Raw genomic sequence first — 18,552 nt, forward strand, 5'->3', positions numbered from 1 at the left:
TTTTTTCACCTCTGTTTGTTTTCTGCCTTCGTGATTGTGCCTAGCACAAAACGCCAATTTATTGTCCCTTTTAACTGGGTAATATTTGTCTTGTTTTTTATTTTTACAGACAGCTCAATTGAACTGATCTACGTGTTTGATCTGGTGGTGCAATCTATCGGCAAATTCAAATATTTTTATTCAGAATAGCATATGATATCACTTATTGAAAGTGGGAGGCTCCTTTGCTTTGATGCCGGCTAGATAATGGATTTTAGAGTTTCTGCCGTGAAGAAGTAATGTGTAAGCATTTCGTGTGTGTGTGTTTCAGTCTGAAGGGCGCCGTAGCTAGTAAAATTACTGGGCAAATGAGACTTAATATCTTATGTCTCAAAGTGACGAGCGCAGTTGCAGAGCCGCTCAGAATTTTTGGGATTTTCAAGAATCCTGAGCAGCACTGCATCATAATGGGTAGGGCGTATCAATTACCATCAGCTGAACGTACTGCTCGTCTCGTCCCTTATTGTATTAGAAAAAAAAACTTCGAAAAAGTACTACTCAGGCCTGAGAAGAACGGGCGCAAGATACTCGGAGGGCTCCTATTTTGTTTGACATAAAAAATTGGTTACAATGTAATATCGTACATTAAAACTTATTATTTTTTAGCCTGAAGGCGGTCGCTCAATTATCAATCTGTGGTACCTATTATGAAGAAAGTCATATAAGTTGTAGTAACATAAATATTTATAATAATTTTCGTAATACATTTTTTAAATAAAAGTTAATACATTTTATATTTTCGTTTAAAACTATTTAAGGTTAGGAACGCTGTGCTTCATCCTGTTGTATATCACACTACCATACCAGTGTCCTCTAGGTAGTTAAGCTGCTACTTTGTATGGCATGATAGTCGCAGTTGCCAGTTGGTACTGTAGTTAGTCATTTCCTCTTTCAGTGTTCATTTTTAGATCAGCATGTTGCTGATGTACCTACTGGGGGATGTTACACAATTTTCGTATCGTTTTACTTTGGTATTGTTGCAGTATTCATATTACTGACCTTTGCTGTTTCCTAGGAATATCGGAGAACTTTTACGTATCGTAAAGTGACCATATTCTCTTGCAACACAAGAGGAATCACAGGTTTCCAGTTGCCGGCTTTTTAGAAAGTTATAGGCGCTGTTTTGAAAAAAGTTTCTTGAAAATCGCACTGTAGAGGAACGCCAGAGATTCAGCGGGTGGGAATATGGTAAATAAGGTGTCGTGCGATGGTTGAAAACGGCGGCAGGAATCAAGTGAAATAGCTCTTCGGAATATCTATAGAATCTAGCCGTGATAAATTCGGTATCCCGAACTTGAATATCATGCCAATCAAGAACATAACCCAATTATGCACAACCACGATACTCGGTTGATGTCCGCTGGTAAGTTCGAGGCTCCTAGAATCAATAAGTACTACGGAGATAGAACTTTGAAAAACGCCTACCTTATCTATTAAACAGCTTTCCTGAGGACATCCGACTAGAAACCAGTAAAAGAAAATAAACTTAACTTAAGAAATATTTATTGTCAACACTGACTTAAAATTAAAATTAGATTTTTTATCAATATTTGTTAATTACACTTGTATAAAATCAATGTTCTAATAAGCATTAATGTATTACAAGAGACTTGATCCTGCAGACAAACTGTCCAAACAGTTTTGCGGGACTATGTTATCTTTTAAGATTATTTCTGTAAATGATCAATAGTATAAATAAATAAATAAAAATAATAATCGTCTTCACCATGTAGATGTGTGGCGTTGCGGTCCTCCACATTCCAGTTGTTAAGAACTTTCGCTGACGCTTTCACTAAGAATGATCTTCCTTGCACCACGCTTCCAGGGCGATGCGGGATTAAGGTAACTAACCTATAATAAAAGCGCGTACACCATTTACATATCCGCGGTATGCCAGGAAGTTAGATCGGCGCCTAATTGGCGCGCGCGCGGCTTCTCAATGCGTGTTAATAGATTGCTTATAATTAGGATATGAGAAAACTATTGAAAAAAGCTATAAGACCATGCAAAATAAACTATCTTATGAACAAAATGATGGTCAGGGCATAGTGTGGTGACTTTCGATTTTGGGCTCATCAAACTTAGCCCCCCAAAAAAAAATTTGACTATTTTCGAATTTTCAATATCGCATATCGTTAGTTCGTAGTTTGTTCTTAATTGTTCACTAAATAATTGTTTGTTCTTTTGTTGTTTTTTAAAAACAATTAAAAATGGGGGGAAACGCCTACTATTTGGTTCAGGCACTCGCCGGCCGCTGCCGCGGCACGCTACGCTCGGCTCGTGCGTTGTTTTAACTGTTCTAACATAACCTAACCAATTTTAATGAATTGCAAATTTAAAAAAAAATCGAGAACAAACAAATGTTTATAGAGAACAATCAAGAGCAAATGGCGAACTAACGATGTAATAAAAAAAAATCTGGGGGGCTAACTTTCCTGAGCTTCGATTTTGGTGTATATGAAAGTTCTAGTGCCAAAGGGCACTTCCCGATTTTGAAAGGCCGTGATGCGAGGAATTATTTATCAGTGATCATACTATGGTGACCCTACCGCTCATTCGTCTAATTGCATTGAATGTGTAGTGCGCGTGAGACCACTTTTGTTGGATACCAACATCAATGTGAGTTTTTCTTAAATATCATAAGGCGTACAGCCAAAATTATACCTAGTGTGTCATATTATTATGGACTTCAGCTCGCAATGCGACTCCAAATTCGAGAGGACGTTGATTGTGGTTCTGTGGGCGAATCGTTCATTCGCACCATATTGATAAATGTATTTTTTTTACTATTCAATTTGGTGTTTTGGTACCTATTGTATTAAGGAAAATAAGTACTTACCTATTGAATGTAGAGAAGCGGTACGTGGGAGATGCGTATGAAGGTAGGTTACTTAGTTACAAAAGTTAGAAAAATACCATTATAATATTATATTATCAAGTTTTGTACTAATATAGGTATACCTACTTAATACAATTGAAATAAACTTATAAAAATATATGTAAAGGTACACTAGTTATTAATACCAGACAACTGGGTTTTTTTTTAATTATACACAGTAATAAATACACGATAACTCTAATTCTTCCTGTAACTTCTTAGTATCGGGTATATTATGTCTAAGGACTCGTATATTTCATTTCGTGATTTTCCACCTGAAAAAAATTAAAAATTTAGCAATAATCGTGTGGATAGAAACTATACGATGGATAATGAGGGTACATGCACATTAACCCATGATACAAAAATGAATGTTTAATATTATTATTATTATTTAAATTAAATGTATATATTTATTGTTCCATTATTATGAAATAATATCTATGATCTTTTTCTTAGATAATTTATAAGTACGTCTAGATCTCTTGCTGCTAGACATCCAATGAAAACAGGCTAGGTTTACTGGTAAAGTACGTGACAAGATACGTCTTACACTCACGATTAGTATGTCACATTGTGTTAGTGTGTGCATTGCTCAAAATACTAGGATTAATCTAAGATCAATCTAAGGATTTTTTATACATGACACGCGCGGAATACTTTAAAAAGTAATAATTTTAATTAAATGTCCACTCGACATTGGCGAAATTATTTTCGCCCGATGGTGCAGCCACACGCCATATAACTAAAATTGAATTGAATTATTTTAATGTGTAAATCAAAGAAAGAGACTCAGTGTTTGTAAAGCAAACAGGTATTATCTAGACCCAGACAATTTATTTCTATTCACTCCATTTTAGTTAAAATTTACACTGAATCATCACAACAATGTAAAAATGAACATTGCTTGGCCTTCCCCCATAATACTTCTATAAACAAATATTTGAGCAAGGTGTGTAAGTGAATATATAAAGGTCTGTTCAAACTGAGGCGAATAACGCGCGGGAAGCGGGACGCGTTTTAGCTCACTTTGCCCCTCAAACTGACGCGACTTCCCGCGTGTCATTTTTGGTTCTTAAGTGGAGAAACATCATGTATTGTGAGATCAAACAAACCACCCGGGCGTCCCGCTCTTGATTCGCTTCAACTTGAGCGACTACTCGCGTCAATTTGAACACGTCCATACAAGTTAGCTGACACAATCGGCGCGAGAGACTTCCATCCCGCGTCCCGTGCGTTATTCGCCTCAGTTTGAACAAAGCTTAATACAGGCTAGGATTAAACTTGCAAGAAGTTAGTAATCATGACAAAGTAACTGACAAACATTTTGCACACATTTCATATCAACTGCATGGTGCATGCAAAACTGTAAATTACCTGTAAATACGATTTTCCCGTTGACAAATATCAATAGTACCACTCTTGGACGCACCATTCGATACACAAGACCAGGAAACAGCTCCGGCTCATATGATGTGAACTGACCATGTGCTTGCTGCAGTGCTTCTAGTCTTATGGGAAATCTTAAATCTGCAGTTGCAATAAAGTTTTGAACTTTATAACTTAGAAATTTTACCTGAAACCAATAATAAATGAAGAGGTTTGGTATCTACATAGAGATGATGCAAAAAAGATTTCCACAAATATTTTTAAAATATTTTTTAACCTTTTGAGATTGTTGGAGCTCTGAGTTCGGTGAAGATTCACCGTCCCTTTAGACAGGTCAAGAGTAGCGAAAATAGGAGAGCTTACATGATAGGGTTAATACAATTGGAAACATGCCCAGGAAATGTGTCAGTAGCACTCAGCTCCCTGAGTTGAAAGACAAAGACTTGTTGGTAAGAATAAATAATAATTTAATATTTTCCTCTTTATATAAAAAATAACTTAAGATATTATATTATTAATGTTTTAATTTTATCTCCTATTTTATTTCTGTCTTCATTAATTTTTGTTTCTATGTACAGAAACTAACATAGGTCAAGCATTCAATAACATTTTTTCTATTGATAGTAATGCTCATTATAATTTAAAAAAATATGGGATGATGGAATTATAATAATAGGAAGTGTACTTTAACTGGATGAAATATCACTTGTGAGTACTGTTAGCGACACAGTCGCAGTGTTAAGCGACCGAATTAAGACGGTCGCGTGAACAGACCGGTTTTGGATACGATACGGTCGCGTAGCAGAGAGCCTCGCGACCGTCACTTTTGATACGAACGGACTGTCGTGTTAACGTAATATTACCTTTGTCAATTGAACTTCACGAATTAAATTTATTAATTACAGTCTCCTTTTTAATTGGACGCTAAGATCTCCCTATCATTCAAGACCAGGGCACTGGGCGCCTACCAGTACCTAATAAGAAATGTATCCTTTCATTTATAAACAGCAATCTTCTAGCAACATGGGACTCAATATATGCTACAAATTATTATAAAAGTTTGTGATGAAATGCGGGAAATTATATTTAGCTGAAGTGGAATATATACAAAGCAGAAGATACAGGAGAGGGCCATAAATATCCAGTAACCTGATAAATCTTTAATAGGTCAGTTAACTGAAGCTGACACATACAAAACATTGACACTTGCAATTGTTTCGTATCTGTTAATAAGTGGTGTTGTAGTGACTATATGGTTCTGATAAACTTAGTATACTACTGCAATAGATGTATCATGTAGGAAAGTGAGATAACTATAGTTACATAAAAACCTAGGTGTGAAAAAGAGACAGAATAGATGAAGACCATGAAACCGTTATGTAACAATTTAGTGTCCATTAGTCTCCTGTCAAATTGGACTGTGTTCTAATTTTGTTGTTTTTATTTTTACTGTTCTGTGTTTTAATGGATATTAAAAATATAATGGTGTAGTGTTCTGTATTAGTATGTGTTATTAAATAATATAGTTACAATCCAACTAAAGAAACATTTTTTGCTTGCTTTTGCTTTACACAGAAAAGATGACGACCTGTATAGCCGAGTGGTTAGCGATCCTACCTAATAAGCTAGAGGTCCCGGGATTGAATCACGGTAGGTGCAAGCATTTATATGATGAATATGGATGTTTGTTTCCGTGTCATGGATGTTTAAATGAATTTATGTATGTTTATATGAATTTATGTATGTTTAAGTAAGTATATTGTATTAAATATATCATTGTCTTGTAACCCATAACACAGGCTATATATGCTTATCTTGGGGCAAGATAATTTGTGTAAAAAGTGTGTCAATATTATTATTATTTTACAGGTAAACCATGACCATTTAAGAAAGTCGTATTGCAAGCATGTGTTAGAAAATAAAATATTGTATACATGAATATGACAATGTCTTGAGGATTGATCAAAATCAAAATACTATACTTCACGAAGTCACTAACACATCTGTAATACTAGCACACATGAACATTTTAAATTTAGCCTCGCCATAATGAGGAGAGTGTTTGTCTATTATGCTAGTATACTAAGTTTATGATAGATTTACATAATTTGCATCATGAGAAACTTATCTCTCTCTCACACATACAGCCAAGTATATGCTTGGCGTAAGATGATGTATAATATGATGGATATTTATTATTTTCCGCTATTATGAAAGAGTGATTGAGTGTATTCTAGTTTGTAACATAAGTAAAAATTAAGTTTTAATATTTAATTAAATTACTAGATACAAACATCTTTTACATAAATAAAAATAATGAAGAAACATACTGTATTGCATTAGAGTGGTACTGTACATGCCAATTTCGCTGGTTGACTGACCTATACTGAAACAATTTGGCTTTTTAAAGCAATATTTTACCGGAAAGCCTAATTTCTGTATTATCCTAGTAAATTTCCTTGCAGCTATATAAGCTTCATGTTCATTTCTAGCTCCAGTGCACACAATCTTACCAGACCTAAAAATATCACATGTGATTAAACAGAGTACAAAATTATAAATAGCTTTTGCAAATAGAACTTTTTAAAGTTAATATTTTATAAATGTTGTCTGTTAAGCTCACTAAGATATGTTAATTGAGATGGTTAACAACATTGTTTTATTGTCATTAAGTGTTTCAAATTTTTATATATTCTTATGGATAGTAAACTCCTATTTAAAAGTGTAATAATAGATTGACATTATTATATGCAGATATATATATATATTATAAGCAGACTTAAAAAAGGTCATAAAATAATTATAGAAATGCAGCATTATCAATTTGTGATCTCCCCCATACATACTTATACAGTGATGTAATACAAAGATGATATTAAAAGAGAAAGATACCTAAATACAAGAGCTGTGGTGCGAGGCTCCATAATTTTCATAACAACTCCATGAAATCTTGACGGATTATACTCCGAATATCTTGTACGAAAGTATATGTCTAATAGTTTTAATTCACATCCTAAGCTCACTGTAGAGATGCAGTTTCTAGAAACAGAAAATTACATGATGAGGTAAAGAATAAAAATGTATCAACTGTAACAATGCTGAAATTGCCAACAACAATACAACATTAAATATGTATTATCAAACTAACTCATAAAAGTTAATGTTGCCACTTCAATTTAAAGTAATGCAACTTTATAACAATACATATTCTCTAGACAACTTTAAAACTGAATTATTTAACAGTTATGTTAAATCTAAACCTTTACAAGTTAGATAATTAATTATAAAATTTGCTAAATCTGGTGTTGCAAGAGATTGTGGGCGGCGGTGATCACTTAACAACAGGTGACCCGTACGCTCGTTTGTCCTCCTATTCCATAAAAAAAAAAAAAAACAAAATTCCTTAAAAGTTGCACTGTGCTTTGTCTTTTTTAATATTATAATTTAAACTGTTGAAGTAAATTAAGGAGAACAGATATTACAAAATGTGGTTGTAATATAATAAAATCATGGTAAATATTTGACTCATTCACCTTTGATGTTTATTTTACGTGTAGTAATAAAATGCTTACTATATGCTTACTTACATACTAATAACTAGTGTAATTTGAGTGACTGTCACAGAAAGCTGAAACAAGCTATAAGACCATGTATAAATTATTCATATTGTGTTTTTATTTTATTTCACACAGACTTTTCATTCGACAATAAGTGTAAAAATAGGTATATTTTAGAATAAATGATGATTTTCAATGATAATTACTTGTTTTATTTACTAACTTTTATGATATATTATTATAATAAACATTATATGTTCTTTATAAAATAAAACCAAAATCTCCATAAAGAACAGTCTTCGTGCACAGTCTTGATAACGACCGATCGCTGCCCCAAACGGGAAAAAGTAAACACAAAAATGCTATGTCCATAAAGCTATGACGTCGAATATTGGTGGCCTTGAATCATAACGGATCAAAATGTGTATCGGACTTCACTTGTTCATAATTGCGTAGGTAAATAAACCATCTTGTACACATTATAAGGGTGAAAACTGGGTGAGGTAAGGTGGAAAGGTTAAATACTGAACAACAACAAGTAACACAATTGTTATGTTATTTGTAAATGTTAAATTAGTTCTGAAGACACTTACTGCAACTTTACACTGTTTTTCACTTGATTAGCAGCACTTGCCATTGGAGTTAAAGATGTCAGGGCACTGTGAGGATTCATAATTTGTGGTGTATAACATCTATTTGTTGGGGTCAGTGCTACATCCCCCATTATTTTTTGTTGTGATGTATGCTGTATACTTGTGGCTCCATCATCTTCATTGTGAGTTCTGCTACTAGGAGTTGATATACCGAGTCCTTCCTTATTTCCAGAATTTGTGCTTTCTGAACTTGCTTGAACACTTGTACCTATGGTTGATGATGTTGTTATACCAAGTCCTTCCTTATTTCCAGAATCTGTGCTTTCTGAACCGGCTTGAACACTTGTTCCCATGGTTTTGACCATTTATACTATTTTCATTCGTTAATTGTAAGTGGTATAGTTTGCTGAAAACTACCCCTTTAGTATTATTTCACAAAAATACAATGTGACGTAGCGACAAATATTCAGGTCGACATGTACTTTATTTTATCGGAAGTCCCGAGTCCCGACCGTTAATCCTATGCAATGCTCTAGGGGTTATTCAGTATTTTTACATTAAATAAGATTAAACATTCTGAAAAATATAAACCGATACTCACATTTTAATTTATTTTATATGATGTAAAATGTAAACACCACAGAACAATAATACTTGCTTTTCTTTTTTTTTTGGGATTTTATGACCTGGTAACTAAGACCTTTAAGTCTAGAATACTCGTAAGCACCAAAGAGAAGTTAAACACTACGTTATGTTACACTAAACCTTTCCGCATCGGACGTGCCCGCAGGCACTGGTAATTCAAAAAACAATGAGAGCGGCTGTGCCGCGGGGCACTCTTTTACCGCATCCAGTTTTCACCCTTATTAGGTGTACAAGTTGGTTTATTTGCCTATGCAGTTATGAACGAGTGAAGTCCCATACACATTTCGATCCGATACGATTCAAGGCCACCAATATTCGACGTCATAGCTTTACGGACAAAGCACTTATGTGTTCACTTGTTCCCGGGCGGCGCAGCGAGCGGTCGTTGTCAAGACTTTGCACGAAGATTGTTCTTTGTGGAGATTTTGGCTTTATTTTATATAATGTTCATTACAAAAACATAAACGGAAATAAATAAAACAAGTAATTAACAATAATAACAATATTTATTTAAAAATATACCTATTTTTACACTTATTGTCGAATGAAAAAACTGTGTGAAATAAAAAAGAAAGACAATATGAATAATTTATACATGGTCTTATGGCTTGTTTCAATAGCTTTCAGCGACAGTCACTGAAATCACCCTAGTTATAAGCATTTTATAACTACACGTAAAATAATACGCACGGGGAATACGCTGCGCAAGCGCCGAACACTTGCCGATCTAAGGTGTACATCGAGCGGCGGAGCGCGCTGATCCAGAAAGGTAAATACATTTTTTTTTCTTCCCGTTAACGGGAAAGACAGAGCCATGTAGCCATCGTCAAAGGTATGTTTTTCTTCTTATAATGATAAGGCCGAAGCCAAGTCTTTCTTTATTTACGTATTAAATCTCAAGTCCAGTATAATCTGGATTCACAGTTTCAATTAACCAAGTTTTCTTATAATGATAAGGCCGTAGTGTATATACTAAATTGTAAAAGAACTCAGTGAAAGAATATAATATTCTATTCTTCTACTGTGGCTTCTGTATCTGTCGAAGACACACCACAGATAAATGCCCGTAGGCAAAGAATTTATTTACTCAAGTCTCAAATGAGAAAGACGCTTATTGACATTCGGTATGCAGGTACATTGGTACAGGTAGTATATTATTATTATTTCAGTACTATATGATATACTTATTTGTGTAGTTATTGAGGTAGACAGTAGTTTAGTTGTAGGTACTAAATAGTTATTAGTAACAATAGTAGATAATAAAATTTTTGTAAATGTTTACATACAGTAATATTTATAACTCGTATTTTTTCAATCGATCTGACATTGACTTGAAACATGACACCGAAAGTCTAAAGAGAAGAGAAACTCGTTTGAGTTATATTATTTCCACGAAAATGATATATTATTAAAATTGTTTGAGACCCTGGACGGGTAAAATATAGCTAGAGACTTTGCTTCGGCCTTATAAACTGATATATCTTTAGATTTTAAAACACAAGACTTGGCTACGGTCTTAAAAAAAATATAAGGACTTGACATAATGCTGCGAAGAAAAAAGCATTAAAAACGCCGAAGACATGGCTGTGTGGGCTTGAACCCTTTGCCTGTCCTTATATTGGACCAAGAAAGAAAAAAAATCCGCTTCCCGAGTCCCGCCCCTAAAGTGCCCTAGAAGTAGTTGAGAGTAATAGTTATTAACTTGTCTTATGTTCTTTGGCCTAATAGTGTTCTGTGCTTAGACGTTACCGGTTGGTACTTTCAGTTTTCATAGGAAGTTAAGCTTATCTAGCATTTGTAAATTGCCTGTTGTTTTTTCAGCGTTAAGTGTTATATTGTCTGGGCTTAAACACTCTATAACAATGTCGAGTACTTCACAAAAACATAGGAACTTCGTTGCGGAGCCTATGGGAGAAAAGCCAGTAACAGATCTAGCAGGTGTTGGAGAAGTTTTAGGTAAAAGGTTGGAGACAGCTGGGTTTGACAAGGTATTACATTATTTATAAACAATATAAACATATTGAAATGTATGTTACTTTACTATCCCATAATACAATTTTGTTTTAGGCCTACGTTGTTTTGGGTCAATTTTTAGTCTTAAAAAAAGACCGTGAGCTTTTTCAAGAATGGATGAAAGAAACCTGTAGTGCTAACTCAAAACAATCTGCTGATTGCTACCAATGTTTGAAGGACTGGTGTGACGAATTTTTGTAGGTTATGGATAGTGTTGTGTATGTATGTTATGATGATTTATAGTGTAATGGGTGTTCACATTGAACATGACTGACATAACCAATAGTGCCTGCATATCTTCACTCATCTATAATACAGCTTATAAAAAACCTTTTTTACTCCAATAATGTCATGGTTCAAAATTGTGGTTTGATATCACTAATGAAACATCAACCTATATACTCGAATTGTTATAGCTATAGTTAATAAACATTTAATTAAAAAAATTAAATTATATTAAGGACATAGTTCCTGAAAAACATTCCAAGACACAAACATCACATTTTCAGGAATTCATGTTTAAAGTAAATAAATATCAGTGTATTCCATTCATGTGGGTTGGGCTACTAAGTCATGATGTCATTTAACGAGTGACAGTAGGGCTGAAATTTTTCATCAGTCCGTTAATATGAATCATGTGACCAATTATGTGTTCCTAACCCAATTTCAACATGATTGTGGTTCGGAGTGTTTTTCTGGAATTCTGTCCAAAAATGCTCTGCTATCACTACATCTCTTTAAGTAGATTTTGAATCTGCCTATGACTTTCATTATTGAATGAACCATACACAAACCATCATGCCTGTTGGTGAGTGAACATTGACTGTGTAATGTGACATTTACCCTATTCTCTGTACAGCTCAATCTAATGATATTCATATCAAATACAGTGTATTACTCCATTAACATTATGTATCTAAGTTAATATAAAAATGTGAAATCCACCTCAATAGAACATTTTCTATTTTTATGTTGTCACTTTTATTATAAGAATGTCCTTTGAAATATGTGAATTATATACAATATTAAAGTTTATTATATCTGTTTAATTAATCTCCTGGTAGAAATGACTTATTTTAATTGAAATGTCAACCTTTAGTCACTTATTATGTCTTAGAATACAATAAGTTGTGAAATAATAACTGTGTGCATGTACACGCTTAAAATAAAAATACAAAGTAATAGATATAAGCACTTTGATAATTTTATATTTTCTGCACTTAGATATATTGTAGTAAAACACTTTCTACAATATGTCTACCTGTTGGTATTTATTTGACAAGAATATTATATGTAATATTATTGGTGGTAATTAAATATTATTAATAAAAGATAATTTGTATTTTTTCATTATATTGTTAAATATAACGGCTGTATTTGAAATTATTAATTACAAAAATAAATATGAATCGCATAATATTTAGATATAGAGATATTTCAATGCATAAAATAATGGGTTATCACAGTCGAGTGTAGATATTATTTCCTAATCTATTAATGAATCTAAATTGGGAGTGTTTACTGTATTGCCTTTTATAACTAGTATACAATATTCATTTAAATAACCCTTTTTTCTTAAATATTTATGCCATAAACACAACAAAAAATATAAAGAAGAATACAAGTACACCAAACACTTTAAACATAAGAGCTCTATTTCCAGTGATATTCTGAAAATATTTCATTATTTCTCTGTGTCCAGCTTCAACATTCATCTCGGCTTCTTGTATATTTGCATCAATTCTTCCAATAGTCTCGTCTTGTTCTTTTACCATGTGTGCAAGTTGCTGGAATATGCCACCTAACTCAACTATAGTACTTTCAATATTGTGCATTGTCTCAGCCCTTTGTTTAACATAAGAATCGGTATCATCTCTTAAAGCCATTTTCTGTGTTTGTAGGGACAATGCATCTCCTAGATCTATGCTTACTTCATCTGGTTGCGGTTGCAACAAAGATGGAACTTCTTTAGCAATAGGAGCCACACTAGAGAATTGTTCCCTTCTACTATTTTGATGCTTTAGATTTTCAGACCTCACTTCTAGTACCTGTAATATAACATTTTACATTAAAAACATTCAATGGTATGCAAGCAGTCAGCTTAAGTGAAATGAATTTACTAGTTAAACATAATTATTATATTTGTATGATATGACTGTACCAAGATTCAAATAACTATTTCTTTAAACTTGTATCCACAAATTTAAAGTAATTGTAGGCATGCAGGTCCTGACATCCCTTATTTAATGCCATGTCTGAACATATAATATATTTAAAAATAATTATGTAATACAAAATTTATGAAGGTTAAGGGACTCGAAACCGTGACCTCTCTGCTTCTGTCCGAGCTCTCTTTCCAACTGAGCCACCTTTTCCAGTATGCATGGGTTATAAATTTTGGTATATCTTCTTCTCAGGTTGTCGGTCCATCTACAGGATCTACTTTGCTTTACTTTTTGTAACAAATTTAATTTTTATAATAATTATTCCCAGAAGTTAGGGTTATCATTTAAAATAACAAATTGTTTTATTATATCATCTTGTGCTAATATATTAGGCCAGAAATTAGAATTTTTTTCTGTTTGTGGATTCTTATCTCAGAAACTCTTGGGGAGAATTATAAACTAATGCTATGCAGTACTGTACAGACAGTATAAAGTGTTTTGGTTCTATGAACTCCTACCACCCAATATACTCTATAACAGGGGTGCTCAAATGGTCGACAGGTCAAGTGCTTTTTGACACAATCTCGTTGTTCGGTCTTTGCATTGTATATTATTTGGTAAAGTGCCAGTTAATTTCAACTGTGAAGATCGAACTTGCTAAGGTGCCATCTATCGCTACTGTACTTCAACCCTAAGTTGAAACCGGTAGCAAACGGTGGTGCTAGTCGCGACTATCGCGTGACGTATGTGGGCGCAACTCATAAGCCTAAACAAGCTCTCTTCCGCTTCGACCGCCGTACGAGAAGGTTCCGTCCGAGACGTTCTGGGCCGCCCTTCGAGCCTCGAACCACGTTGGTTCCTGTAGTGCCGTGCACCGGTGGATGGCTGTGTGGCGAGGAGCAGTAAAGGTAGGTGGTATATGCATTGTTCCTTTTTTCATAGTTGTTTTATTGCGCCTACCAAATAATCTACAATCCATTCTTAATATCGAACACTCGTGAAAACAAATCTGATTCAGATTTTGGTTTTGGTAACTAATACAAAATGTAATGATTAATCTACTAACAATTATTCGATCCACAAATAGGCCAGTATAACCCCCTGACTCAATTTTATCGTAATGCGCGCGGTATTTGTCAAAGAAAAGCCACATTTTTTATTCCCGCCGGTTTATCTAGCAACGTCGGGCTGTATGTTTGACGGGAACATTCGAGACATTGTTCGCGCCGATATAAATAGGAATCAGCCAGTTACTTGATGGCGATACAAAGTTTATTAATAAATAGTCCAAAATGAGTGTGGTGAAGAAAAATTAAAAGAAAATTTAAAAAAAAACGAACAAACCATGTTCACAAGACCAACCAAACTACAACGATCGCGTCATTTAAAATATCTCATATATTGGCGAAACACAAGAAACCATTTGATGATGGATTGGTTGTGAAGGAAGCATTTATTGAATCGGGTGAGACCATATTTGGAGGTTTTAAGAATAGAACAGAGATTCTGTCTGCTATTACAGAATTTCAGTTATCTTGTCCGACTGTTACAAGGTGTGTTGAAGTCATGAGTCAGGACATGGCAGATATACTAAAACATGATATCATGGAATTTTTACTTTTCAAAATTTTGAATTCTATCTGTGCATGTAGCTTGCAAAGACAGCTCTTTAAATTGAGGTTGTAAGAAAATGAGTCAGCTACACACTGATTTAGTTCGTCACACGGACATCAGGTGGTTCAGTTGCGGAGAATAAGTATAAGGTAATAAGGAGTCCTACAAAAGTTTCACGAATTATTGCCCCAAATAACAGCTTTTCATCAACTCTTTCGACTAAAAAGAGTTGATGACGCTCAGATGCTGAAAACTGGAAAATGGCTGAATGATTTGTCTTTTTTGACAGATATCACAATGCATTTATACAACATTAACTTGGAAACTTCAAGGAAAAACTATTATCGAGATGATTAGCGCAAAAAACACACCCAAAAGTAAATTGCAACTTATGATAGATTAACGGAATAAAAAGGATCTAAAAAAAATCTGTCTCTCAAAGTAAGGGTTTCTCAGTTGAATTATGATATTTATCAGGCAGAATTATCAAATATGCCAATTTGAAATGCATTTTTATGATTTCAGTATATTGGCAAATATCGCATCATTTATGAATTATCCCTTTTCATGTAAAAACATTGAGGAATTAGCTACTGAAATAGCAAACATGGACTCATGTTCTGTTGAAAATGAGATCTGACCCAAATTCTGGAGTTTTATATCTGAAGATAAATATCCAAATCTGAGGCAAATCACCCTTTGACTGGCAATCAATTTGGGTCAACTTACTTGTGCGGGTCTGCATTTTCTGAGAAGATAATAAAGTCAAAATATTGCAATAGACTAACTGACAAACATATGTCATCATGCTTGCGATTAGCACTCGGTAATTACATACCATCTTATTCTCATACACTGAGGACATGCATTGTCACTCTTTAGCTAAGTTTAGAACTTTAGACAATAAAACTTGTTTTTTTTGTAAGAACCAATAATCTCGCAATTTTGAATAATTATGAGTTTTTGTTTTTTTTTTCATTGACATTTAAGAGCAGACCTCCACTTACCTTGACTAAAAAAATATATATTGTGTGCAAAACTAATTTCAAGCTTGAGCACCCCTGCTCTATTACAACATACATTCCAAACTTCCACCACCATACATTATACATCTAAATCTAATTTGACCCACATCATTCTTGATGATTAAAAAAATATATATTGATCAATCCTTTATAATATCACAAAAGGTCCAGACTTTAAAGACACTTTGTTCAAAATCTAAATGTCTCAAGTAAGATATAAATACCTGTTTGAACTGATTGCTCATAGATGCAAGCCGAGATTGTAAGGCCAGAACAACACTGGAGGAATGGCTATGCATACTTTTACGACCTCTTGGCATTTCTCCTAGCCGTGCAATTTGTTGGTTGAGCGAATTAAGGTCACCTTTTATAATATATGTCAGCTCTTGTATTTCCAATGGTCGATCATCAAATAAAGACCTCTTCTTGGCCACTTTACAAAAAATATGACAAAGTTATTCAGATGAAAAAAGATATAACAATTCAAATTATTATATTTAATTTAAACTATTATATTTTTATATGTGATTTATTATTTTTAATATATTGCCTATTAAGAATAATAAATGTTAATACATATTTAGCTATTTCAATAAATTGTTACTTACACAATGCCAGTTTTTCAAGTTTAGCATAGGTACTGGTAATGTTTTTGCTAATAACTTTAGCCATACTCATAAATTGAGAATATGTAGCAAGAACTGCTGCTTTTCTCGGATCCTTAATTACTGTTCTAACTAATGTTCGACCTTGAAGGCTGCGAACAGCTGATGCAAATTCTTGCGTTCGGTCTTTTGCAGCCATTACAGGTTCAAATATAAAGTCGTCTAATATATCAAAAGCTGTTTCAGCTTCACTATGTGTATTTGAATTATTTCTATATTCTTGAGTTTTGGGAAAGTTAGCAGGTATCACTCCATTATAATGTGGCAACTTTTCTGTTAAACCAACGTTACGACGACGGGGAAGCATCGCATTCTCAAGTGTTGAGTGAAAACACAATAATAGGGTTCAATAGTTAATGTTAAATATCCCAGAAGTATCCACTGTTTTGATATTCGCTACCTATATTATTATAAACATGTTTCATTGAAAATACACTTCTACATCCTAGCTTTTCCTATCTTACACGTAGTCATTTTGTCACTGTCAATAATTATTAGTCTTGTCAGTTGTGACTTGTGTAGTTCGCGAACTAACTACAACTAGTTCGAAAGAGCGCTCCCAAAGTCATACTACACGACCTAGTTCCTGGATCCCTCGCTCCTTAGTTGAATAACAATCTTAGGGATGCTACATATAAGTAATCTGTGCTACGGATACTATTTCGAATTCCAATACTGTTACGTACTCCGCAAACTAAATTATTAAATTGTTTATTAATATCTTTCGCAGGCTCGATGTATAAAATATTCTGCGCATAATTGTCAGTAGGTATCTTATTATGTTCACTAATTAGAATAGCTGTTTTAATTCGCATCTGGGGACGTTCACTATAGTTCGCAGTTCTTTAGTAAACTACCGTAAAAGCCGGATCGGGCGAACGATGATCGGATCCGAGAATGGAGCTATCGAATTAAAAGATCGATATAGTTGGATAAGGAGCTGCGAACTTAATTCTCCGCTCCCAGTCGCGAACTTATGTGTAAGCCTTCAGTGTCAATGAATTTTTTTTCCATATGTTTTCCCGTTGCGCGTCGGTGGCAGCCGGCAGGCACTATTAGCGAAGAAATCTAATAGTCAATACAGCATCATCATAATATGTGAATTTGTTACAATATTGGGATAGGCAATGATCGCATATATTATAATTTTATCAGCGTAAAAAGTCACACAATAAAGTTATTTTATACAGTAAACAATGCATAAAAAAAGTTATAGGTAATGAATCTAGCTCGATATTATGTTGTGCTTTGCTAATTACGCGGTTTTTTTAAATAAGTCTGTTAAAGCTACGAGAAATAGAATATAGGCAGTAAAGTTACAAGTAAAGCGAATATGAAAATCTTATAACCTTTATATTCAAGAAAACTACCGTCACCTTTATAAATATATTTATTAAGTCATGAAGCTACATCGGATCGTAAAGGAGCTTTGACATGGGGAGAAGAACCGACAAGAAACTCCCAGCTCATCTTTTGAATTAGATTATTACAAAATATTTTGTACAACATACATCCAACAAGTTGAGGAATCTTTAATAAAATGTTCTTATGTTAAAATGTTTAATAATAATAAAGAGGTAAATAACACAAAATAAATATGTATAAAATATGTAAGTTTAAAACTAAAAAGCAGCTCAAATGTATTTAAATCCAAAACAGCCATAGTATGTTAGAATTTCATTATATATATAATTTTATTAATTTTAATAATGTAATTGACGCTTACTGTCTTGTGCAAATTATATATTTTGAAGCTTTATCTGTAAGTATATATTTTTATGAAAAATTCAGACACTACAGATTCCAATCAAATACTTTGACAGGTGTAATAGTTCTCCTGTGTCTTAAGCATCAATAAATTAATATTCTTTATTTATAATTATCATTTGACAAAAGTGCGTGCTTTGCACGAGATTCGTATATCGGGTAGAGCCAACTGACAAAGCTAAAGACGAAGGCAGGGTCGTTT

General features: G+C 33.6%; 3 protein-coding genes across 4 annotated transcripts; 1 reads left to right on the forward strand and 2 right to left on the reverse strand.

The window, feature by feature from the left end:
• Positions 1-2,952: 2,952 nt before the first annotated feature.
• LOC126971669 (uncharacterized) lies at positions 2,953-9,151 on the reverse strand. Of its 2 annotated transcripts, none has more exons than XM_050818056.1 (6): positions 9,058-9,151; positions 8,457-8,869; positions 7,199-7,345; positions 6,728-6,824; positions 4,295-4,493; positions 2,953-3,192 (listed from the first exon to the last, which is right to left on the reverse strand). In XM_050818056.1, the coding sequence occupies exons 2-6, from the start codon at positions 8,819-8,821 to the stop codon at positions 3,116-3,118; spliced, it is 885 nt and encodes a 294-aa protein (XP_050674013.1). In that variant the 5' UTR covers positions 8,822-8,869; positions 9,058-9,151; the 3' UTR covers positions 2,953-3,115. The 2 variants fall into 2 exon arrangements, with proteins under 2 accessions (XP_050674013.1, XP_050674014.1); XM_050818057.1 differs by having other exon boundaries at positions 8,457-8,862; positions 9,058-9,109.
• A 1,564-nt stretch (positions 9,152-10,715) lies between these two features.
• On the forward strand, positions 10,716-12,149 carry LOC126971704 (barrier-to-autointegration factor). The gene is made up of 3 exons (XM_050818103.1): positions 10,716-10,852; positions 10,923-11,089; positions 11,169-12,149. The coding sequence occupies exons 2-3, from the start codon at positions 10,964-10,966 to the stop codon at positions 11,313-11,315; spliced, it is 273 nt and encodes a 90-aa protein (XP_050674060.1). The 5' UTR covers positions 10,716-10,852; positions 10,923-10,963; the 3' UTR covers positions 11,316-12,149.
• LOC126971646 (syntaxin-5) lies at positions 12,140-17,071 on the reverse strand. Its single transcript, XM_050818014.1, has 3 exons — positions 16,527-17,071; positions 16,143-16,351; positions 12,140-13,162 (listed from the first exon to the last, which is right to left on the reverse strand). Exons 1-3 carry the CDS (start codon positions 16,888-16,890, stop codon positions 12,698-12,700), a joined length of 1,038 nt encoding a protein of 345 aa, XP_050673971.1. The 5' UTR covers positions 16,891-17,071; the 3' UTR covers positions 12,140-12,697.
• Positions 17,072-18,552: the final 1,481 nt, after the last annotated feature.

Source organism: Leptidea sinapis, chromosome 24 (assembly GCF_905404315.1).
Source record: "Leptidea sinapis chromosome 24, ilLepSina1.1, whole genome shotgun sequence".
Lineage (NCBI taxonomy): Eukaryota > Metazoa > Arthropoda > Insecta > Lepidoptera > Pieridae > Leptidea > Leptidea sinapis.